Here is a 19208-nt window from a genome sequence, read left to right on the forward strand (position 1 = left end):
TAATTGTAATAGTTCACTAGCTGGTCTGACTGCTTCAAGTCTCTCTCCATTTGAATCTGTTTTCCATTCAAACCACAAAAGTGATTTTCCTAAAGTACAGGTCTGATCATATCAGCATCCTACTCAATAAACTCAAGTTGTTTTCTATTTTCTACAAGAGCAAATATAAAATGCTCTGTTTTATGTTTAAAGACTTTTATTACCTAGCCCCCTCTTACCTTTCCAGTCTTACACCTTACTCCCCAAAATGTACTCTTCAATCCAGAGACACTGACCTTCTGACTGTTCTACAAACAAGATTCTCCACCTCTTGGCTCTGGGCATTGTCTCTGGCTGTCCCCCAAGCCTAGAATGCTCTGCCACCTCCTCCTCTTTGCTTACTGATATTTTAGGCTTCCCTTAAATCCCAATTAAGATCCCATAATCTAAAGAAACCTTCCCTAACTCACTCTTACTTTCATTTTTTCCTCTCTTTTAATTACTTCCTTTTTTTATCCTGTATATAGCTGGCTCTATATATAGTTGTTTACATATTATCTCCCTCATTAGATCATAAACTCCTTGAGGACAGGGATTCTCTTGTGCTTTTTTTTTTTTGTAGCCCTAGCCCTCAGCACAGTGCCTAGCACATAGTAGTTGCTCACTAAATGCTGATGAAATGAATTGAATGAGTGATGCTGGTCCTTCTATAGCTTGGGTGACTGAAGATGAAATGAGGTTCATTTACATTGCCCTGACCAAAACTCGCCCAGCACCTAATATACAAAACTCACTGGACACCGATCCCAACATAGTGAGGTCATTTTGGTTCTCTTTCAGTTTGAAGGACAAACAATGACATACATTAATTGAACATCACATGAACCTTATCAGATGGATAAAAGAAATATCTATTTTTTTTAAAAAGATAAAACTGAGTCCCTTAGGAATTATTGACTTGCCCAAGGTCGTACAACCAATAAGTGACAGATTTCAGATTTGAACGCATGTCTTGTGACTCAAAATCCACTGCTTCCTAACAAACAATAGAAGCTATGGCATCATCATCATCATTATCACACCTACTAAGTGCCAGACACTAGCCTCAGCATTTTACAATCATTCCATTTTATCTTCACAACAACCCTAGATACTATTATTATTCTAATTATTATTCTAATTTTATAGATGAGGAAACTGGGGCTAACAGAGATTTAAGTGACTTGTCCAGGGTCACACAACTAGTAAGTATCTGAGATCAAATTTGAACCCAAGCCCTGGTCCATCTGTCTCCTGTGTCAGTTATGCCTTAATTCTTCAGAGACAGTTTCACTTCAGTGTCATTAAAACACAAAGCTCCTTCAACAATTCCCCCACCACACACACACACACACACACACACACACACACACACACACACACACACACACCTCTCCAGCATCACCTCCATTTCTGCAGTCTCTTTCTTCTATTTCTTCAAGTATCTCCATTTGAGAAAGTACAACAATGTTTGCTTCTAATCCAGATCAGTTCCCCACTCTTCAGGGAACTTTTTGACCAAGTCTTTGTGCAATTTCTTCCTACTTTTCCAGTTCTCTTATGTACTGGCTTTTACATTAGAATATAAGCTTCTTGAGGGCATTTTGTTTGTTTGTTTTTGTATTACCTATACTTAACACAAGATCATGCTCCCATGTTTTTTAGCACAGTTTTTGGTGTTGTTGTCAGACTCCTTCAACAAGGTTGAAAATGGCATCAAGGTTAGCTTCTGCACTGATGGTAAACTATTTAACTTGAAAAGGTTACAAGCCAAGATCAAAGTGAAGGGGAAGTTGGTATATGACTTTTTTGTTTGCAAATGCTTGTGCACTAAATGCAACCTATGAAGCTGAGATGCAACCTAGGAGAGATTGATTCTCAGCCACCTGTGCTAATTTTGGCCTTACAATTAACATCAAGAAAACAAAGGTCCTCCACCAGCCAGCATAGCACCATTCATAGTAAAAGGAGAAATTTTTAATGCTGTGGATAAGTCACTTACCTTAGCAGTACATTCTCCAGGGCTATCCTTATAGATGATATTGATACATGCATTGCCAAAGATAGCTCAGCATTTGGGAGGCTCTGAAAGTTTGGGAGAGAAGAGTTACCAAACTGATGCCATCATGTTGACTACACTGATGGATACCAGTGAAACCTAGATAATCTATCAGCACCATGAAAGAAAACTGAACTACTTCCACTTGACTTATCTAAGAAAGATCCTGAAGATAAGATACCAGACACTGAGGTCCTCTCTAGAACTGAATTGCTAAGCATTCTCTACTGCATAGAGTACAATTCTGATGGGCTGCTCACATAATTCAAATACCAAATACATACATACTCAAAAGACTATTTTATGGAGCACTCAAATTGGTGCTCAGAAGATGTAATATAAGGACACTTACATGATCTCTAAAGAACTTTAGCATCATCTATGAGACATCAGAAACACTGGCAGCACCACCTAGCATGGCATTCACATCAAAAAAGACTCTGTGCTCTATGAGCAAAAAAATCATAAAAGCACAAAGAAAATATGAGCTGCACAAATCCAGAGCTACTTCCACTCAAAATGTTCTAATGGACCACTTGTGCCTGATCTGTGGTAGTGCCTTGTGAATTTTTACTGGTCTGATCAGCTATAATTAAATATATCATATTCTGACTCCAACATCATGATGTCAATGATCTTTTTTTCAAAAATGAAGTCAAGTCCTTCTGGGTAGGTAATTCTCTAAAACAAGGCGTTGTGAACCATTTCCTCTAAGGTGCATAGGACCCTCTGAGAAGGCAGAATCCTTGAGGCTCAGTCAATTCTGCACAAAGAACATATTAAGGGGGAAAAAAGCAAGGGTCAATTGGTTTATTTCTAAAAGCACTATGTTCTTACCATGTTTCTTCCTAGAGGGCAGGTCCATGATACCACTCAGCTGAAGAGTTCTTCCCATTTCTAATTTAATCTTTCATACCCATGACTTCTGGGAGGTGGGACCTGAATGCAGAGGTATAAAAACAAAATTGTCATTTAGCAGGGACAAAAGTATTGACCTAAACTGGGGAAAGTGGGTCAATATAATCAAATTTTCAGGTAGGTTGGGAACCACGCACAAAGAAAGGCTCCAGTAATCACCAGATTTGGGTAGGAGGCTCATCTGGTCCTACACCAGGTGTGTTATGATATCATAAACTCCACATCTAGTTAGTCAACAGACTTTCTTCCCAATCCCTGCTGTCCTCTTCAGTTCAACAGAGGGTGTATATGATATCTCTGAAAGGAGTCCATATGTCCCATACAAAAAGCCAAATATGAGGGGAAATAATGGGCAAAATTAACCCATTTTACCTTACTCCAAAGGGGGAACTTTTGGATTGTCCAGAACTGTTCTCTGCAAGGCCCAATACTGTTCAACATGAATCAGTATGGATAAGAGATACTTAACCTTTTTTTCTGTCATAGTTCCCTTTATCAGTCTGGTGAAGACTATGATCCCCTTCTCAGAATAATGTATTTAAATGCATAAAATAAAATATCCAGGATTACAAAGGAAACCAAATACTGTGAAAAGAAAAATACATTTTTCCCCATCCAACTTCATAAACCACCCAAATCTATTCATGGTCCCCTTGGGCTTCCATTGGTCCCAGTTTAAAAATCCCCAGCATAGATGAAGAATTTTATCCTCTCACATGCAGGTCAAGCTATTCATGCTTAACTTTCTGAGAGGACTTTTCAAGAATGCTATTCTTCAGTTATTAGTTTGACAGCCTCTAAAATCCAGTTACACAAGCCTTAATTGAAGTGAAGTGGAGTCACTGGTGAAAGGCAAGATGATTTCTGTTGGTGGAGTCCATTTTATGACTGGAAGAGATAGGACTTCAAGCCTGCAACAGGAAGTCTCAGAGACATAACCTGTAGTGAGTTCAGAATCTTAGGATAAAAACAACAATCGCTAATATTTATATAGTGTTTGTTATTATGTGTTTTACAATTGCTAGCTCATTTGATCCCCACCATGACCTTACAGGTGCCATTATCTACATTTTATAGATGAGCAAACAGAAAACTTTTCTGTTTCAAATACCCAAAAGTGAAGAGTTCTACTCAGGATCACACAGTTGAGTCTAGATTTGAACTCAGGTCTTCCTGACTCTAGGTACAGCACTTGTCCACTGACACCTGCCTCTAGGTGATGTTATTTTCCCCATGAACTATCTTCCTCAAAATTTAATGAGGTAGGCTGGATCTTAGATTTTCTTAGGGTTGATCTCCCACCTTTATCCTTCATAGAGACAGCCATCTAATCTGTCTGACAGAGTAGACTTGCCTAATCCTGTCAGCTTTATATCTGTCACTGTACCATTGCTGTTCTTGAGAAAATGAACTTCCAGGGCACCTAGGTGGCACAGTGGATAGAGCACTGGAGTCAGGAGGACCTGAGTTCAAATCTGACCTGATACACTTAGTACTTACTTAGCTGTGTGACCTAGGGCAAGTCACTTAACCTTGCAAAAATAAAGAAGATACACTTCCTTTGGCTATCTGTCCATCAGACCATGGCAGTATGAGGGAGAGTTCATATAGTCCTGGAGAATGATGAGGCAGGTGAAAGTAAATTGATTCTGATTAGTCTCGACCATAAGAATAGAAAAAAAAATTAGTAGGTTTCACAACTTCATACCACTCATTTGGACCACCTGGTTCATCACATTGATGAGGTCAGGAATAAAGTAATCAACATGGCAACTTTGCCCAGATCTATTGCAAGCTGCCTGATACCAACCACCTTTCTTAACAACAGCATATGGTTGTTATAAAAGGAAGTTGATAACTCCAAGCTCCTCCATGTCCATTACAAAGAAGAAAATAACTTTCATCCCTCCTAGATCTGGGTATTATTTGGTGTTAACTACCCTGTATATCAAAGGTTTCCTTTTCATTCTTCCTACATTAACCAACATAAAAGTTGTCATAAGCACCTAAACATTTACTCCCAAGAGCTTATGATGCCCATTCTCTCAAATGTAAGATTTTCCAAAGCATCTTGTTGAAATTGGGATCCTCCAGTGAATCTGTCATGGATCCTCTGGTATTGTAATAATCTGGATGCCCTTATTCAGAAGATATTCTTCTACCTAAAACCTTATTTTGGGGTTGGGGTAAGGAGCCCTTACTACTCTGATCCCAGAGATGCAGTATTGTATTGCTTTCCTAGTCCCCTTCCTGGATTGGCCATCCATCTTCTCCTTGTCAATCATATAGTTTTAAGAGCCACATCTAAAGCCTACTGAGAATATTATCATCCTCTACCCACCCAACAAAGCAGTGAATGCCCCACCTTTTTCCTCCAATTCCATTGCATGAAAAGACTTTCAATGACAGCCTTAAAGACAGAGTCTGTCATGATATTGTGCTAGATTTTACCAGCTGACTTTCCTAGTCCTATTTAGTGTTTGTTGAAGGATTCCTATGCCTAAAGTCTGATGATTTGGGTGGGGCTTTGCCCAGATGAGGGATTTATTTATTCTTATGCAGACTGGTTATAGGGCATGGAGGATGTGGAGGGGAATCATGGAATTAGGCTGCCAAACCTCTGAGAAATTACACCATATTCCTTGCTGGCCCCCATCAGGAAAAGTGGCTACAAAAGGATTTCATCTTTATTGGACCAGCCAGCTATATACAATTCTCCATATGAGTCACCTAAAAAAAGAACTAAGGACAGTCCCTTTTAACTGCTAACTAGTTTTGCAAAAGTGAGATCAGTGAGCTTGATAAGTTGATAGAATTCTACTGGTATTTTAATTTGGTCATTGAGCCTTCCCTCTTTAACCCATTTTTCTAGTGACTCATCTTGGTGGAGAAAGTGCTCCTGGACACCTGTGTGAAGGAAGTCACACCCAGAGGGCAGTAACAGAGTAAACTGAGGTTCTTATCTCCAGGGTGGGTTCTCAGTTTACATCCTTCCTCCTACTCTTTTTTTCCTTACAGCTGTGTTCTATATTTTGAACCTGGTATCTGGTAGACATCTAAAACTCAACATGTCCCAAACTGAACTCATTATCTCTACCCCACCTACCAAACCCTCCCCCTTTTCTTAATTTATTCTGTTCTTCTGCTTCCTCTCCTGGTTTCCTGCAAGTTAGGGTTTAAAATCCTGTCATCTACAAAAAGCTTTTTCAAATCCCTCTAAATCTAGTGCTTTCTCTCTGAGAGAAACTCTAACTTATCCTTTATACATCTTATTTGTCTATAATTGTTTGCAGTCATCTTTCCCCTTAGACTTCTTGAAAGCAAAAGGAGTCTTTTCTTCTTCTTCTTCTTCTTCTTCTTCTTCTTCTTCTTCTTCTTCTTCTTCTCCTACTCCTCTCCTCTTCTTTCTTCTTTCTCCTCCTCCTCCTCCTCTCCTCTCCTCTTCTTTCTTCTTTCTCCTCCTCCTCTTCTTCTTCTTCTTCTTCTTCTTCTTCTTCTTCTTCTTCTTCTTCTCCTACTCCTCTCCTCTTCTTTCTTCTTTCTCCTCCTCTTCTTCTTCTTCTTCTTCTTCTTCTTCTTCTTCTTCTTCTTCTTCTCCTACTCCTCTCCTCTTCTTTCTTCTTTCTCCTCCTCCTCCTCCTCCTCTTCCTCCTCTTCTTCTTCTTCTACTCCTCTCCTCTTCTTTCTTCTTTCTCCTCCTCTTCTTCTCCTACTCCTCTCCTCTTCTTTCTTCTTTCTCCTCCTCCTCCTCCTCTTCTTTCTTCTTTCTCCTCCTCCTCCTCCTCTTCTTCTACTACTACTACTACTACTACTACTACTACTACTACTACTACTTACTACTTCTACTTCTACTCCTCCTTCTTTTTTTTTAGTTTTCCCAGCCCTAACTACCATCCTTACCATATAATAGGCACTTAACAAATGTTGATCTACAGACTGACTGCTATTAGTAGACTCAGAGACTATGTTTGTCAAATGAAGCTGATCTGCATCTCCCATAAGAATCACTCCTTTAGTCTTTAAAGTTTAAGAGAACATTCACAATTGTTTCCAGCTGATGGATAAATGGAACTGGGTTACTTTTGCTTACTTTCATTTTCCATTAGATTGTGAGCTCCTTAAAGGTAGGGGTTGTTTTTAACCTTTCTCTTTATTCTCAGAGCTTAGCATATAATAAGAATTTAGTAATGTCAATTGATTTGACTTGACTTAAGCTAGAGTTCCAACTTTCCTGAGTCAGTGAGCTACAATCAAGTAATATGGACTCTGATAACAATATCTTTTTTCTTCCTATTAACTTCCTTAAATTTTCTAAGGTTCCCTTCTTTCTTCATGGTCTTTTCCCCATTTCAGCCATGAGGTCAATCATAAGGTTATTCAAAACCAGTCCTATAGGCTACAACAAATATAATAGACAAGGTCTAATACTAACAGGTCTAGTGGTGCAGGTTTGGAACTGGAACAAAATGAGATATTTGAGGAGAAGGGGGAAAGGAATGAGTATTTCTTTAGAACTTATTATGTGATAGGCATTGTACTAAGCACTTCACAAAGATTATTTCACTTAGACCTCACAACAACCCTGTAAACTGTTATTATCCTCTTTTTTTACAGTTTATGAAACTGAGACAAATAGAGGCAAAGTGACTTGCCTATGGTCACACAGTAAAAGTCTGAGACTGGATTTGAACTCAGACCTTCCAGTTTCCAGTACTCTGTAAATGGTGCCAACCTAGATTCTCATATATCATATAATATCTAACAAAAGGATAGTATGCAATATTAACACGAAAAAGATATCAACAAAAATACAGCAAGAGCTCAGTTGGGTGCTGATCCCCTTGTCTCCTAGATGACCAAAATTATATGTCCAGTTGGAAAGTAGTGGGAAATCTGTCAAGCTTGAGAAGCATCAACCACTAATGCACTAGGATATTATGCCTTAGGTATCCATGACACTCCATTGGTCCCTTGGATCAATTAAATCTTGAGAATGGATGCATTTTTCATGACTCTTTTTATGGAAACACTAGCTTATCTGGCAGGGACCTTCTTGATCAAGGGTGTCTAATCTTTTAGCTCTTCTGGGTCACATTGCCCAACAAAAAACTTGTCAAAGTCAATATACAGGATTTAATTTTATATTAACCCATATTACCAATGAATAAAATAATAAAATGTAATAATTCCACATAAAAAGGCTTTGGGGACTTCACATCATCTAGATTAAGCACACCCACCTGTTCTAGATTTTCTGGTGAATGTCTAGCTGCATGATCGAGTTTACCTGCTGCCATGGGTTCTATACAGATAAGAATTGGATATGTTTCTACCACAGAGGAGAACCATCTGAAGAAGTATTTTAGCATCCAACTTGTGATTCATGCTCACTTTCTTCTTTTTGCTTTCTTGAGGACCATGATTAAATTCTTCCAAAAGACTATTAATCTTCAAGGGCAAAGATCATTTCTTCTCCCCCTTCATCCAGCTATCAATAGTTCCTAGTACATGTCTTTGCCTATGAGAGAAACTCAATAAATATTTATAAAAATAAGAATTTTCTTCCTGAAGTGAATCTTAGATATCATCTAATCATCATTTTACAGGTAAGTAATTTGAATTCCAGAGAGTGATTGGTGACTTGCAGAAAGTCATGAATTAGTGTTTGCAATTAATGGAAGTACTTGTAACTAGTACTTGTAATTAAAGGAAGAAAAATAAAGTATAAGAGATAGTAAAATTACATAAGATAACAGGTTTTCCCCCCTAAATTGAAGGTAATAGTTTTTCGATGTCCTCACTTCTGTTGTTGTTTAGTCAGATGGTAGTGTCTGACTCTTTGTGACCCCCTTTGGGGTTTTTGCAGCAAAGATACAGGAATGGTTTACCATTTTCTTCTATTCATTTTACAAGTGAGAAACTGAGACAAACAGGCATGAATGACTTGCCCAGGGTCATATAGATACTATATGTCTGAGGCCATATTTGAACTCAGGTCCTCCTGACTGCTGGCCTGGCATCACCTAGCTGCTCCTTCTTAATACTCTACCAAGGCTATTTATTCATTAATGAATCTATCTAGAACACTTGAATGGAAGAGTTAAGGATAGGATGGGACCCTTTCTTTGGTGATTTTTTCCAAACTGGAAGAGATTCTCCATGCTCTCTCAATCTAAATTCTCTGGCTTTTTGTGGCCTGTAAAGTCTCCCTCTTTTACCACACAGTCTTTCCTCAAATTATGCCCAACATCATAGATAAAGAGTTGGAAGAAGTCTAGTCCAAAGAAATTAAAGAAGAAATTAAAACCCAAAGAGAAATTACTTCCTCAAAATCATGCAAGTAGTAGCAGAACCAGAACTTCATATTTATGTTGTTCTCCTCCAATTCGGTCCCATATCCCATTCCTCTTTTTTTTTGGTAAGGCTAGTTGGGAGGGGGTTTATTGAATTGATGAATCAATTTTCCTGTTCCTAAAATAACTAATAATATGCCATATTCTATGTCCTGTTATTTTTTTCATCAGATAAGAACACCTCTACTGAATTAATTGACAAATCAAAGACATTAAACTAGTTTGATAAGTACTTAGTCAATTGGGGAAAAAAAATATTGCTTCCATTCATTGGATAAAATGTAATGAGATTATAGTGGAAGTATTTTGGAATTGATTGACTCAATCCTATGCTGTAGGTCTTGGAAAAAATAGTGATTCAATTCGGATCTGAGCATTCCAGAGTCAGGTCATCTAGGAAGAGGAGCAGCTTCATCAAGGTCACTGATAGTGAATTTCTTGCTATTTCCTGTACCCAGCATTCCATCTCCAATCTCCATGCATTGCTTAGTCTCTTTCCCGACCTGGAATTTTCTCCTTCCATACTACTGCTTCTTGGAATTCTTGGATCTAACCATGCTCCAGATCAAATGCTATCTCCTACAAGATTCCCCAAGTTGTGAGTAACACCTTTCCATTGCTTTACATATGTATGTATATATTTTGAAATGGACATATTTGTACATAAGTTGTTTCTCTGTTCCCCGGTAGAATGTAATCTCTTTTAGGGCAAGGAGTGTATATTTTTTTCTTTATAAACAGTGTCCTGCTCAAATGCTAAAGACCATAAGCATAAAGAATTTACCTAGAACATAGGTTTTTTTAGAAAGATTTTATTTATTTTGACTTTACAATTTTTCCTCTAATCTTGCTTCCCTTCCTCCACCCCCAAAAAAGGCAGTCTGTTAGTCTTTACATTGTTTCCATGGTATACATTGATCTCAATTGAATGTGATGAGAGAGAAATCATATCCTTAAGGAAGAAAAATAAAGTATAAGAGATAGTAAAATTACATAATAAGATAACAGGTTTCCCCCCCAAAATTGAAGGTAATAGTCTTTGGTCTTTGTTCAACCTCCACAATTCCTTCTCTGGATACAGATAGTATTTTCTCCATTGCAGATAGCCCAAAATTGTCCCTGATTATTGCACTCATGGAATGAACAAGTCCATTATGGCTGATCATCACCCCCAAGTTTCTGTTAGGGTGTACAGTGTTTTTCTGGTTCTACTCATCTCACTCAGCATCAGTTCATGCAGATTTTTCCAGTCTTCTCTGAATTCTCATCTCTATTGGTTTCTAATAGAACAATGTGGTCCCTGACATACATACACTACAGTTTGTTAATCCATTCACCAACTGAAGGACATTCATTTAATTTCTTCTTTGCCACCAGAAACAGTACTACTATGAATATTTTTGTACAAGTGATGTTTTTCCCGTTTTTCCATAATCTCTTCAGGGTATAGACCCAGTAGTGGTATTGATGGATCAAAGGGTATGCACATTTTTGTTGCCCTTTGGGCATAATTCCAAATTGCTCTCCAGAAAGGTTGGATGAGTTCACAGCCCCACCAACAATGTTTTAGTGTCCCAGATTTCCCACATCCCTTCCAACATTGATCATTGTCCTTTTTGGTCATATTGGCCAGTCTGAGAGATGTGAAGTGTTACCTCAGAAATGCTTTAATTTGCATTTCTCTTAGCAAGTAGTGGTTTAGAGCCATTTTTCATATGACTATGGATCGCTTTGATTTCCTCAACTGTAAATTGCCTTTGCATATCCTTTGACCATTTGTCAATTGGGGAATGGCTCATTTTTTTGAAAATTTGAAAATTTGAAAATTTGACTCAGTTCTCTGTATATTTTAGAAATGAGTCCTTTTTTCAGAAATACTAGTTGTAAATACTAGTTCAGAAATACTAGTTGTAAAAATTGTTTCCCAATCTACTACATTTCTTTTGATCTTGGTTACAGTGGTTTCATTTGTGTAAAAACTTTTAAATTGAATGTAATCAAAATTATCTAATTTAATAATATTCTCCATCTCTTCCTTGGTCATAAACTGCTTTCCTTTCCATAGATCTGACAAGTAAACTACTTGTTGATCTTCTAATTTGCTATAATATTGGGATTTTTTATGCCTAAATCCTGTATTCATTTTGATCTTATCTTGGTATAGGGTATGAAGTGTTGGTCTAATCTAAGTTTCTTCCATACTAACTTCCAATTTTCCCAACAGTTTTTATCAAAGAGAGAGTTTTTATCCCAATAACTGGACTCTTTGAGTTTATCAAACAGCAGATTACTATAATCGTTTTCTGCTATTGTGCCTAGTCTATGGAACATAGATGTTTAATAAATGCTTGTTGAAATGAATTGAATTGTCCTAATAGAGATGTTCTCCTCCTCCTCTGTGCTTCTTACCATTCCCTCCAATGTCACAAACATACCACAATTATATCCATGAATAAATAGAAATTTAGAAATAAATTTCCATGTGAGGAGACTTTAATCCCCACACCTGAACTCTACTTTTATATCTCTAATTAAATTGAAAGAATTCAGATAATTTATTCCTCAATTCAGATTAGTGTGGATGAATGGGATTGCTTGCTCTCTCCATAGTCTTAACATTTTCATGGAAGGACTCTTGGTGAGGACTCTGATATCTGAAACTGTCTTCCTTCTGATCCACCTCTCAGAGAGATCTCCCATCCTAGGCTGACAACTAGATCTCTCTGAGAGCTGGGTCAGAAGGTCAGTATAAGGACTTTGCAGACCTTGAATCCATTACAGGAAAAGGATATTAGCACCACTAACTTCTTGGACCTGGAACTCTGGTTTTCTTCCATGAAAAAAATAGAAAGTGCATGTGGATAAACTTTAAGGTGAAGTTTTTAAAATGCCTTTAATAAAAACATCTGGAAACTGTTCAAGAACCATCATTCTTAATTCCCTCACATTGGCTCTTTGGGCAACTGTTTAATTCAACACTCCATTACCTAACTTACTTTTTCTTTTTTCTCTCCCCATTTCTCTCTCTTCTTCATTTTTCAAGACTCCTTCCTTCTTCATCCCCCCTTCCTCTTCTTTCATTTCCCTTTCCTCTTCTTTCATCTCCCCCTCCTCTTAATCTTCCCCTCACCTCTCCTCTATCCCTTATATCTATTCCACTCCCTTCTGTTTCCTCTATTCTCCTTTCTTTCTCTTTCTTACATCTCTCTCCCTTTACTCCCTTTCCCTCCTCTTTCTTTCATCTTTCTCCCCCATTCACCCTCACCAGACGTGCACCTTGGCTAAGAACATTGCAGAAGGCAGGACAAGCCCAGGCAGCTACCCCCCCCCACCCCCACCGACCCCTTCATTTGCCCCAAGGGGCCAATTCAGAAGCTGCTGAGCCTCTGCCAGAAGGACTTGGTGTGGGGAAGGATCTCCAAGTAGAAAATGCAAAAAGGGCAGTAGGTTTGAAGATGGGGAATCACAAAGCTTTGGGAACTGAGGGGAGCAAGGTTCAGAGATTAGTGAGCAAGTCTGGGGTTCGAAGAATTCCTGAAGCCTGTGTGGGTTCTAAGAATGTACTTCCCCCTTCGCCCTTGACCCTTCCTTAAGGACAGGTCTCCCAAGCAAGACCAATAGGAGCCTTAGAGGTTCTATTTCTTTCCAGTTGTCAGTGAACCTCCTAACAATCTTATCCGGGGACAGATAATCTCGGGCTCCCTTATTATACTGCTCCCCTGTACCTGTTTTGGTATAGCCCTGCATTGCTCGTGATCATAGTGCCGCAGTTCATACCTTCTGGGAATCTTAGGGAGACTAAGGTCTGGAATGTGGCCAGCCCAAGAGAGGCGGGGAAGGCAAGAGGCAAGAGCATGAGATGGGCTTTAAGTGGGGAAGGAGACCGGAGAGCAAAGCGGAAGCTCATCTCCAAACCCTGGACTTTTGCTGATAGCCTTTGGGAGGAAGGGGTTAGTGAATTAAATCCTTAGGGGCTGTGGGGCTTCTATGGGGTAACACACCCTTATACTACCTCCTCTCCCTTCCTGCTTAGTTTTTCCATTATGGAATGCCACCTCTTTGAAGGAAGGGAAATTGTGAAAATTCCCTACTGGATGTCTGAAGGTGCTTGAGAATCCTTCAAAATATTATCTGCTTTATGAATTTTCCTAGGGAGTAAAAGAAGGCAGATAGACTTTGGATGGTAACTGAATGTGAACAGAAGGAAAGACCAGGGATTTGGTGTTTCCAAGTTAATCAAACCCTGAGAGTAGTTCCCCTTAGTGGAGAGGTCTAGGTGAAAAAGAGAAATCTTATTCTGTCTGGATTCTGGGTAAAGAAGCTGATGTCAGTCGGTAGAAAACTAGTTAGCTTTTATGAAGCGTTAAGGTTTGCAAAGCACTTTACATTTATTAACTCATTTGATTCTGACGATAACCCTGTGAAGTAAATGCTCTTATTATCTCCATTTTATAGATGAGGAAATTGAGGTTAAGGGGGCATAAGCGATTCGACCAGGGTCACAAAGCTAGGTAGAATCTGAGGGTAGGATTCGCACTCATTTCTGCCTGACTCCAAGTCTATCTACAAAGGCGTATCAAGAGCTTCACCCGCCCTACTAGAGAGGGGGTGAACTTCTTTTTTTTGTTGGACTGAGCCTCAAGGAAATGAAGACATAGTCCTGGGAGAAGGGTTTTCGGTCAGCAATCCCCTTCCCTTGCCCCCCAAAAGAAATTCTAAAGTCCAACCAAATACTTTCCTCCGAAATGGGTAGGTTAGGGAAGTTTTTCTAATTGGCCTCGGGGAAGGGGTAGAGACCTAGATGCCAGGGGCATGAGTGAATTGGGGAGGGGGCGGGAGACAGCCCCCCAAAGAAAAAGCAAAACTGACTGAAAGCAGGAAATGCAATTGCCCCAGTGTGGTGTCAGTTGCAGGAAATGCAAAGGCAGCAGGAGGTCCCGGTACTGATCTGATCCCTGACAAAATAATCCAATAACGCCAGGCACTTTCCCCTGCTGCCTTTCATCCCAAGATCTCAAAGTACTCACCATATCCTTCTTTAAGATTCCCAGTACCTCAAGAGGAGAGTTTTATTCAGCAAGTTTAACTGGGCAAAGGAAAGATAACAGGATAGATCTGAGGCAGGAAGACCAGATAGGGGCTTTCGAGACCACCTTCCTTATGCAGACATCCATTACTGCTTTGAAAACCTTAGCGTTTTAAACAATATGAAGGCAGAGGCTTTGGGTTCTTCCAGATCTTTCCTTGGTCACCAGAAGTTAGTAGTTATCCCTAACAGAAAATTCATAATTTTTTCAATCTCTCCCAACCCCACCTTCACCTCCCCCGATCCACACCACCCAAAATAAATAAACAAATTCAGCCCCACCCAAAGGTCAGTTGGTCAAAGCATATCAAAGTAGAACTCTCCCTCCCGTGTCAGATGCTGGGACTGGCCATTGGTGTCCCCACAAATCTAATTATCCCCAGAGGAAAGGGTTTTTCACAAGTTTGGTAGGACGGTGCCCTTCCCAGCCCGAGACCAAGTTGTGGGGCCGGGGAGGGAGGGGAGGCATGATTGACAGCTCTGAACTATAGACTCATCTCTTACCTTAGGCCGAGCATTCTGATTGGTTGCCTGCTGACATCCTCAAACCCTGTTTCTCTGAGCTCTTGGAAAGGGGAGGGGGGGGGGGAGAGGCTGTGAAGGTGCGTTTCTGACAAACCCGAAAGTCATTTCCAATTTCAAGTGGACTTTGTTCCAACTATTGGGGGCGTTCGCTTCCCCTCTACATGTTTGCCTGCAAACTTCCTCCTCCAACCCAGGACTAATGGATCACCACCTGCTTGGATTTCTCTTCTCCTTCCTGTTCAGTGGCACCAAGGTCTTAGCCGGTTACCCAATTTGGTGGTAAGAGTCGCCTTTCCCCCGCTCCTCATTTTCTCTTTCATATTCTGGCAGATAGGGGAGGGGGTGGTGGTATTGGTTTGGGGGCTAAGGGTGGGAGATTAGTTCGTTGCTTCTCCTTTCTCTTCTCCTCCCAGGGCTCCCCGCTCCCCACCATGAGAAATAGGTTGCTTGAATTCCTATGCTGCTATTGCCTTCAATTTCAGAATCAAAGTCCTAGGTTCTGTGATAATCCCCATTTTCTTTTTCATTAATAGCAAAGGTTGGAGAGTCCTCCCCTCCTGCTTATGAAGGATTCTTTTTTTCATTCCTTAAATTCAACAGCACTCCCCCCCCCCAGTCGTGGTCCCCGGAATCTCTTCCTTCAATTGCTATTGGGCTTTAAAAAAAAAAGGAATATCTCTGGATACCCAGACAGACACACGCTCCCATCTTCATATCTGGGTTATTCTGGCTGAATTTGGGGCTTTGTGCAGAATTCTTATGTTCTGTCACCCCCTCTCTAGCTCATCCTCTAATAAGGGATCCACCTCCCTCCAAGAAACAGCACCATTTATCTTTCCCCCCTTTTTTCAAATGACCAAGGGCTTTAGGGCACTTCTGAATTGGGGGGTAGGAGGATGGGTAAGCGATGTGGTTTTTTAAAAAATCATCATATTCTCCTATGTAAGCTGTGTTAATCCAGACCCTCCAAAGTGAGCGTGGCCGGCTTGAGCCGCTAACGAAGGTGCCATTTAATTTCGAGTTCGTTCATTTCTTCCTTTTTCATATTGGGGATGGATGGGAGAGGTGTAAAGGGGGGAAAATAAGGTTTGTTTTAAATGGAGTTGTCAAGGTTCTTTTTTTTAATTAAAGAATTCTCCATTTTAAATTAATTTCTTTTCTAAAGAGAAAGAAAAGTGAAAAGGGAACAAGAAAGCCGGGAAGAAAGGGACAGTTCCTTCTCACAGAAAGGAAAATACAAAACAAATTTTAGAAAATGAAGATGGGAAAATGAGGAGTGGGAGGCAGGTTGAGTAACATTACATTGTGGCTCTCTAGTATAGGGAGCTGTTTGTTTACCGAATGACAGTCTCTCTCCCTTTGGCAGGTACGGGGAGTCGGGAGAGAGAGGGAGACTAAAACCAGTTTCTTTAAACCACTCTGGGTCTCCCCACCACCACCACCACCCAACCCCCCTACATTCCAGTAAACTTCAATTAATGAATCTTCTTTCAAGATGATGATGAAGGGCATGAAGGAGAATGGGGGACAGGAGGAAAAGATTGGGGTAGAAAGGATTGAAGAGAAATTTGGGCTGGTTGAATTTCCAAAAATATCAGGAGTGTGATTGCTCCTTCCTTCAAGAAAACCCAAGTGCAAAGTGCCCGTTGGGTTCTTCTGCCTGGGAAACGATCCCAAAAAACTCAAACCCTAATTTTTCATCATCCTCATAAAATTCATCTGCTTCCATCCAGTTCCCACCCTAGTTGCTTTGGAAAGTGGGAAAAATGACAATCTGGGCCAATATTAAGTGTCCTCTTGCAGCACCCTCCCCCTCCAAAATTAAAAACAAACAAACAAGAAAATAAAAAGGAGAACACTCATATCTCAAATGTGGTTGCATGTTCTCTCTAATTTTTTTTTCTTCTATCTCTACTGGAAAAGTAGTAATGTTTATGCCTGAGGGAAAAGAGGGTTGGGGGGGGATTGGGAGGGGGGTGAAAGAAAGGAGGGCACATAGGTTATAGACTGTAAGGACTATGCTGTCAGGAGAGACTCAAACTATATAGTCAGGAGGTCGCTGGGAAGTCATCTCTGCAGGATAGCTTGAGAGTCTTTCTTTGGACTGGCTCAGCATGGGATACAGTCCTTCATTTGACTGAGTTGAGTGGTTAAAGGAAGAGAAGGGCTGGGGAGATGTCTTCCCTGGGAGAAGAGGCAAAGAAAATAGAATTCCATCTTCTAGGGGGGTTAGGCTTTTCTTGGGTGATGGAGGCTTTTCTCAGTATGTGGCAGTGGGTTGAGGGGTAAGTAGCTGCTAAAACCTACTCTCCACAGCTATTCTTCAGACCCAAGAGTGAGTGCAGTTCCTTGCACAGGCAGAGCCCCTTCCCCGATGCCCTCCGCCCCCCCCCTTCCCAATAGATAGAGGAGTGAAGGAAGGAGACCTGTGGGAAGAAGGAAAAATCAGCCTTGAAAGGCAGAAGGTGGGAGTGGGGAGGCCAGCCTTGCCCTGTCCTTGTCAAAGGTACCTGGCAAACAGACCCGGGAGCGTGCTGTCAGCAATGGACAAAGCCAGCTGGGAAGGTATCAGTTGGCTAAGGAGAGGAGTGTTGGGTTTGGAGGTGGATTTTTTAAATGGTGGTTTGAAAAGCTTCCAGTTGGAGGTTGCCACGAGAGGGAGAATTAGGCCATTTGAAAGGATATCTATCTGTGAGCCTGCCAGGCCAGGTCCACCCTCAGTTCTGTATTCATGGTGTCAGACAAATCAGAGTAGAGAAGGGAAGCAGGGTTGCTTTGTCTGGGTGTGGAGGAGAAAGGTTCATGTGTTTCTGTGTTTTATCATATTTGTCTATGTGGAGGGGGGTGGTGTCCATGCCCATGTCTGTGTGTTTCTATGAGGGTCAGGTCTCTGGGTGGGTGGGGGCACCTGTGTTCTTGTCAGTGACTTCCAGCGCTGGTAATGGTGGGTCTGCCTATGTCCATTTGTCTGTGCTTGTGCCTGTGTGTCTATTTATTCAAGAATGTGTGTGTGTGTGTGTGTGTGTGTGTGTGTGTGTGTGTGTGAGTATCTCTTTGTGTCTGCTTATATTTGTGTGAGGGTCAGTGCCTCTGGGAGTTCTTCTATGTCTGAGTGTCTGACCAGTGCTTCTAAATGTCTCTCTGCCTGTGTTAGGTAGTCAGTCCCTCTGTATGTCTATCTATGCTCATAGGAGCATCAGTCCCTCTGTCTTTCTCTATGGGTACTTAAGGGTCAGTGCCTTTATCTGTATGTGTGTGTCCATGTCAGTAATGTGTGTTTGTACATGTCTGAGAGTCTGTGCCTCTGGCTCTGCATCAGTATTTATGCCCGGTTTTGTTTCTGTAGCTATATGAGTGACTGTGTCAATCTGGTGGGTCTGTGCTTGTGCCTACAGGAGGGTCAGTGATGCTGTTTCTGTGTCTGTGTCTGTGACAATATCAATATTATGTACCTGTGTGAGGGTCAGTGCCTGTATCGATACTCATGTTCTTATCTGTGCCTATATAAGTGCCTGTGTCTCTATACTGTATATGTCTATGTCAGTGTGATTCACCTGTGTCTGTAGGATTAACAGTGATCCCATAGGAGTTGTGTCTATATATAAGGAACAGTGCGTGTGACTGCATCTGGGGTTACATATGTCAATGCTTTGTGATTGTCTATGTGAATGATGTTTCTGGCAGGAGGAGTTTCAAAGAGGAATATGTATATATGTATAGATAGCTAGGAAACACTTCTATTGAAGTGATCAATTCATTCCTCTGGGAGATTCTGCCAGTTCAGAGGGTTTAGCTGCAATTACATCCTGGGCCTGCCTCTGTTCCTTCCTCCCCAGGTCTATAGTCAATCATTAACTTCATGAGCTATTTGGGCATAGTTGTGCAAGTAGAGAGAGAGAAGCACATCATTCCTCCATAGTTGGCTCTTAAAATTTGGATTTGGGCTGATTAGTGAGATGCAATTGGGGGAAGACATGGAAATCTCAATTCCTTTCCTGCTCCCTAGGATTCTGGACAGGCAAATCCAAATTGCTAATGATACTCTGGCCCATTTAGCCCACACATATGTCCTAGGTAGGGATTTAGAAGGGAAATTATTCAGTCAGAATCCTCCCCCCCCTTGACACTAAACTTCAAATGTTTCTGTGTGTGTTCTAGCCTTGATTTAGAATCATAAAATCAAGGCATGTCAAAGCTGGATGAAACATCTAATTCTAACCCCTCATTTAGAGATAAGGCCCAGAGAGGG

General features: G+C 40.7%; 1 protein-coding gene across 1 annotated transcript in view; it reads left to right on the plus strand.

The window, feature by feature from the left end:
• Positions 1 to 15051: 15051 nt before the first annotated feature.
• Positions 15052 to 19208, plus strand: part of WNT3 (Wnt family member 3) — a 96239-nt gene continuing 92082 nt past the window's right edge. The window contains exon 1 of the mRNA XM_074224389.1: positions 15052 to 15238. Coding sequence (XP_074080490.1) covers positions 15159 to 15238 — 80 coding nt within the window. The 5' untranslated portion in view covers positions 15052 to 15158. The remainder of the gene's footprint in view (positions 15239 to 19208) is intronic.

Source organism: Macrotis lagotis, chromosome 2 (genome assembly GCF_037893015.1).
Source record: "Macrotis lagotis isolate mMagLag1 chromosome 2, bilby.v1.9.chrom.fasta, whole genome shotgun sequence".
Classification (NCBI taxonomy): Eukaryota; Metazoa; Chordata; class Mammalia; order Peramelemorphia; family Peramelidae; genus Macrotis; species Macrotis lagotis.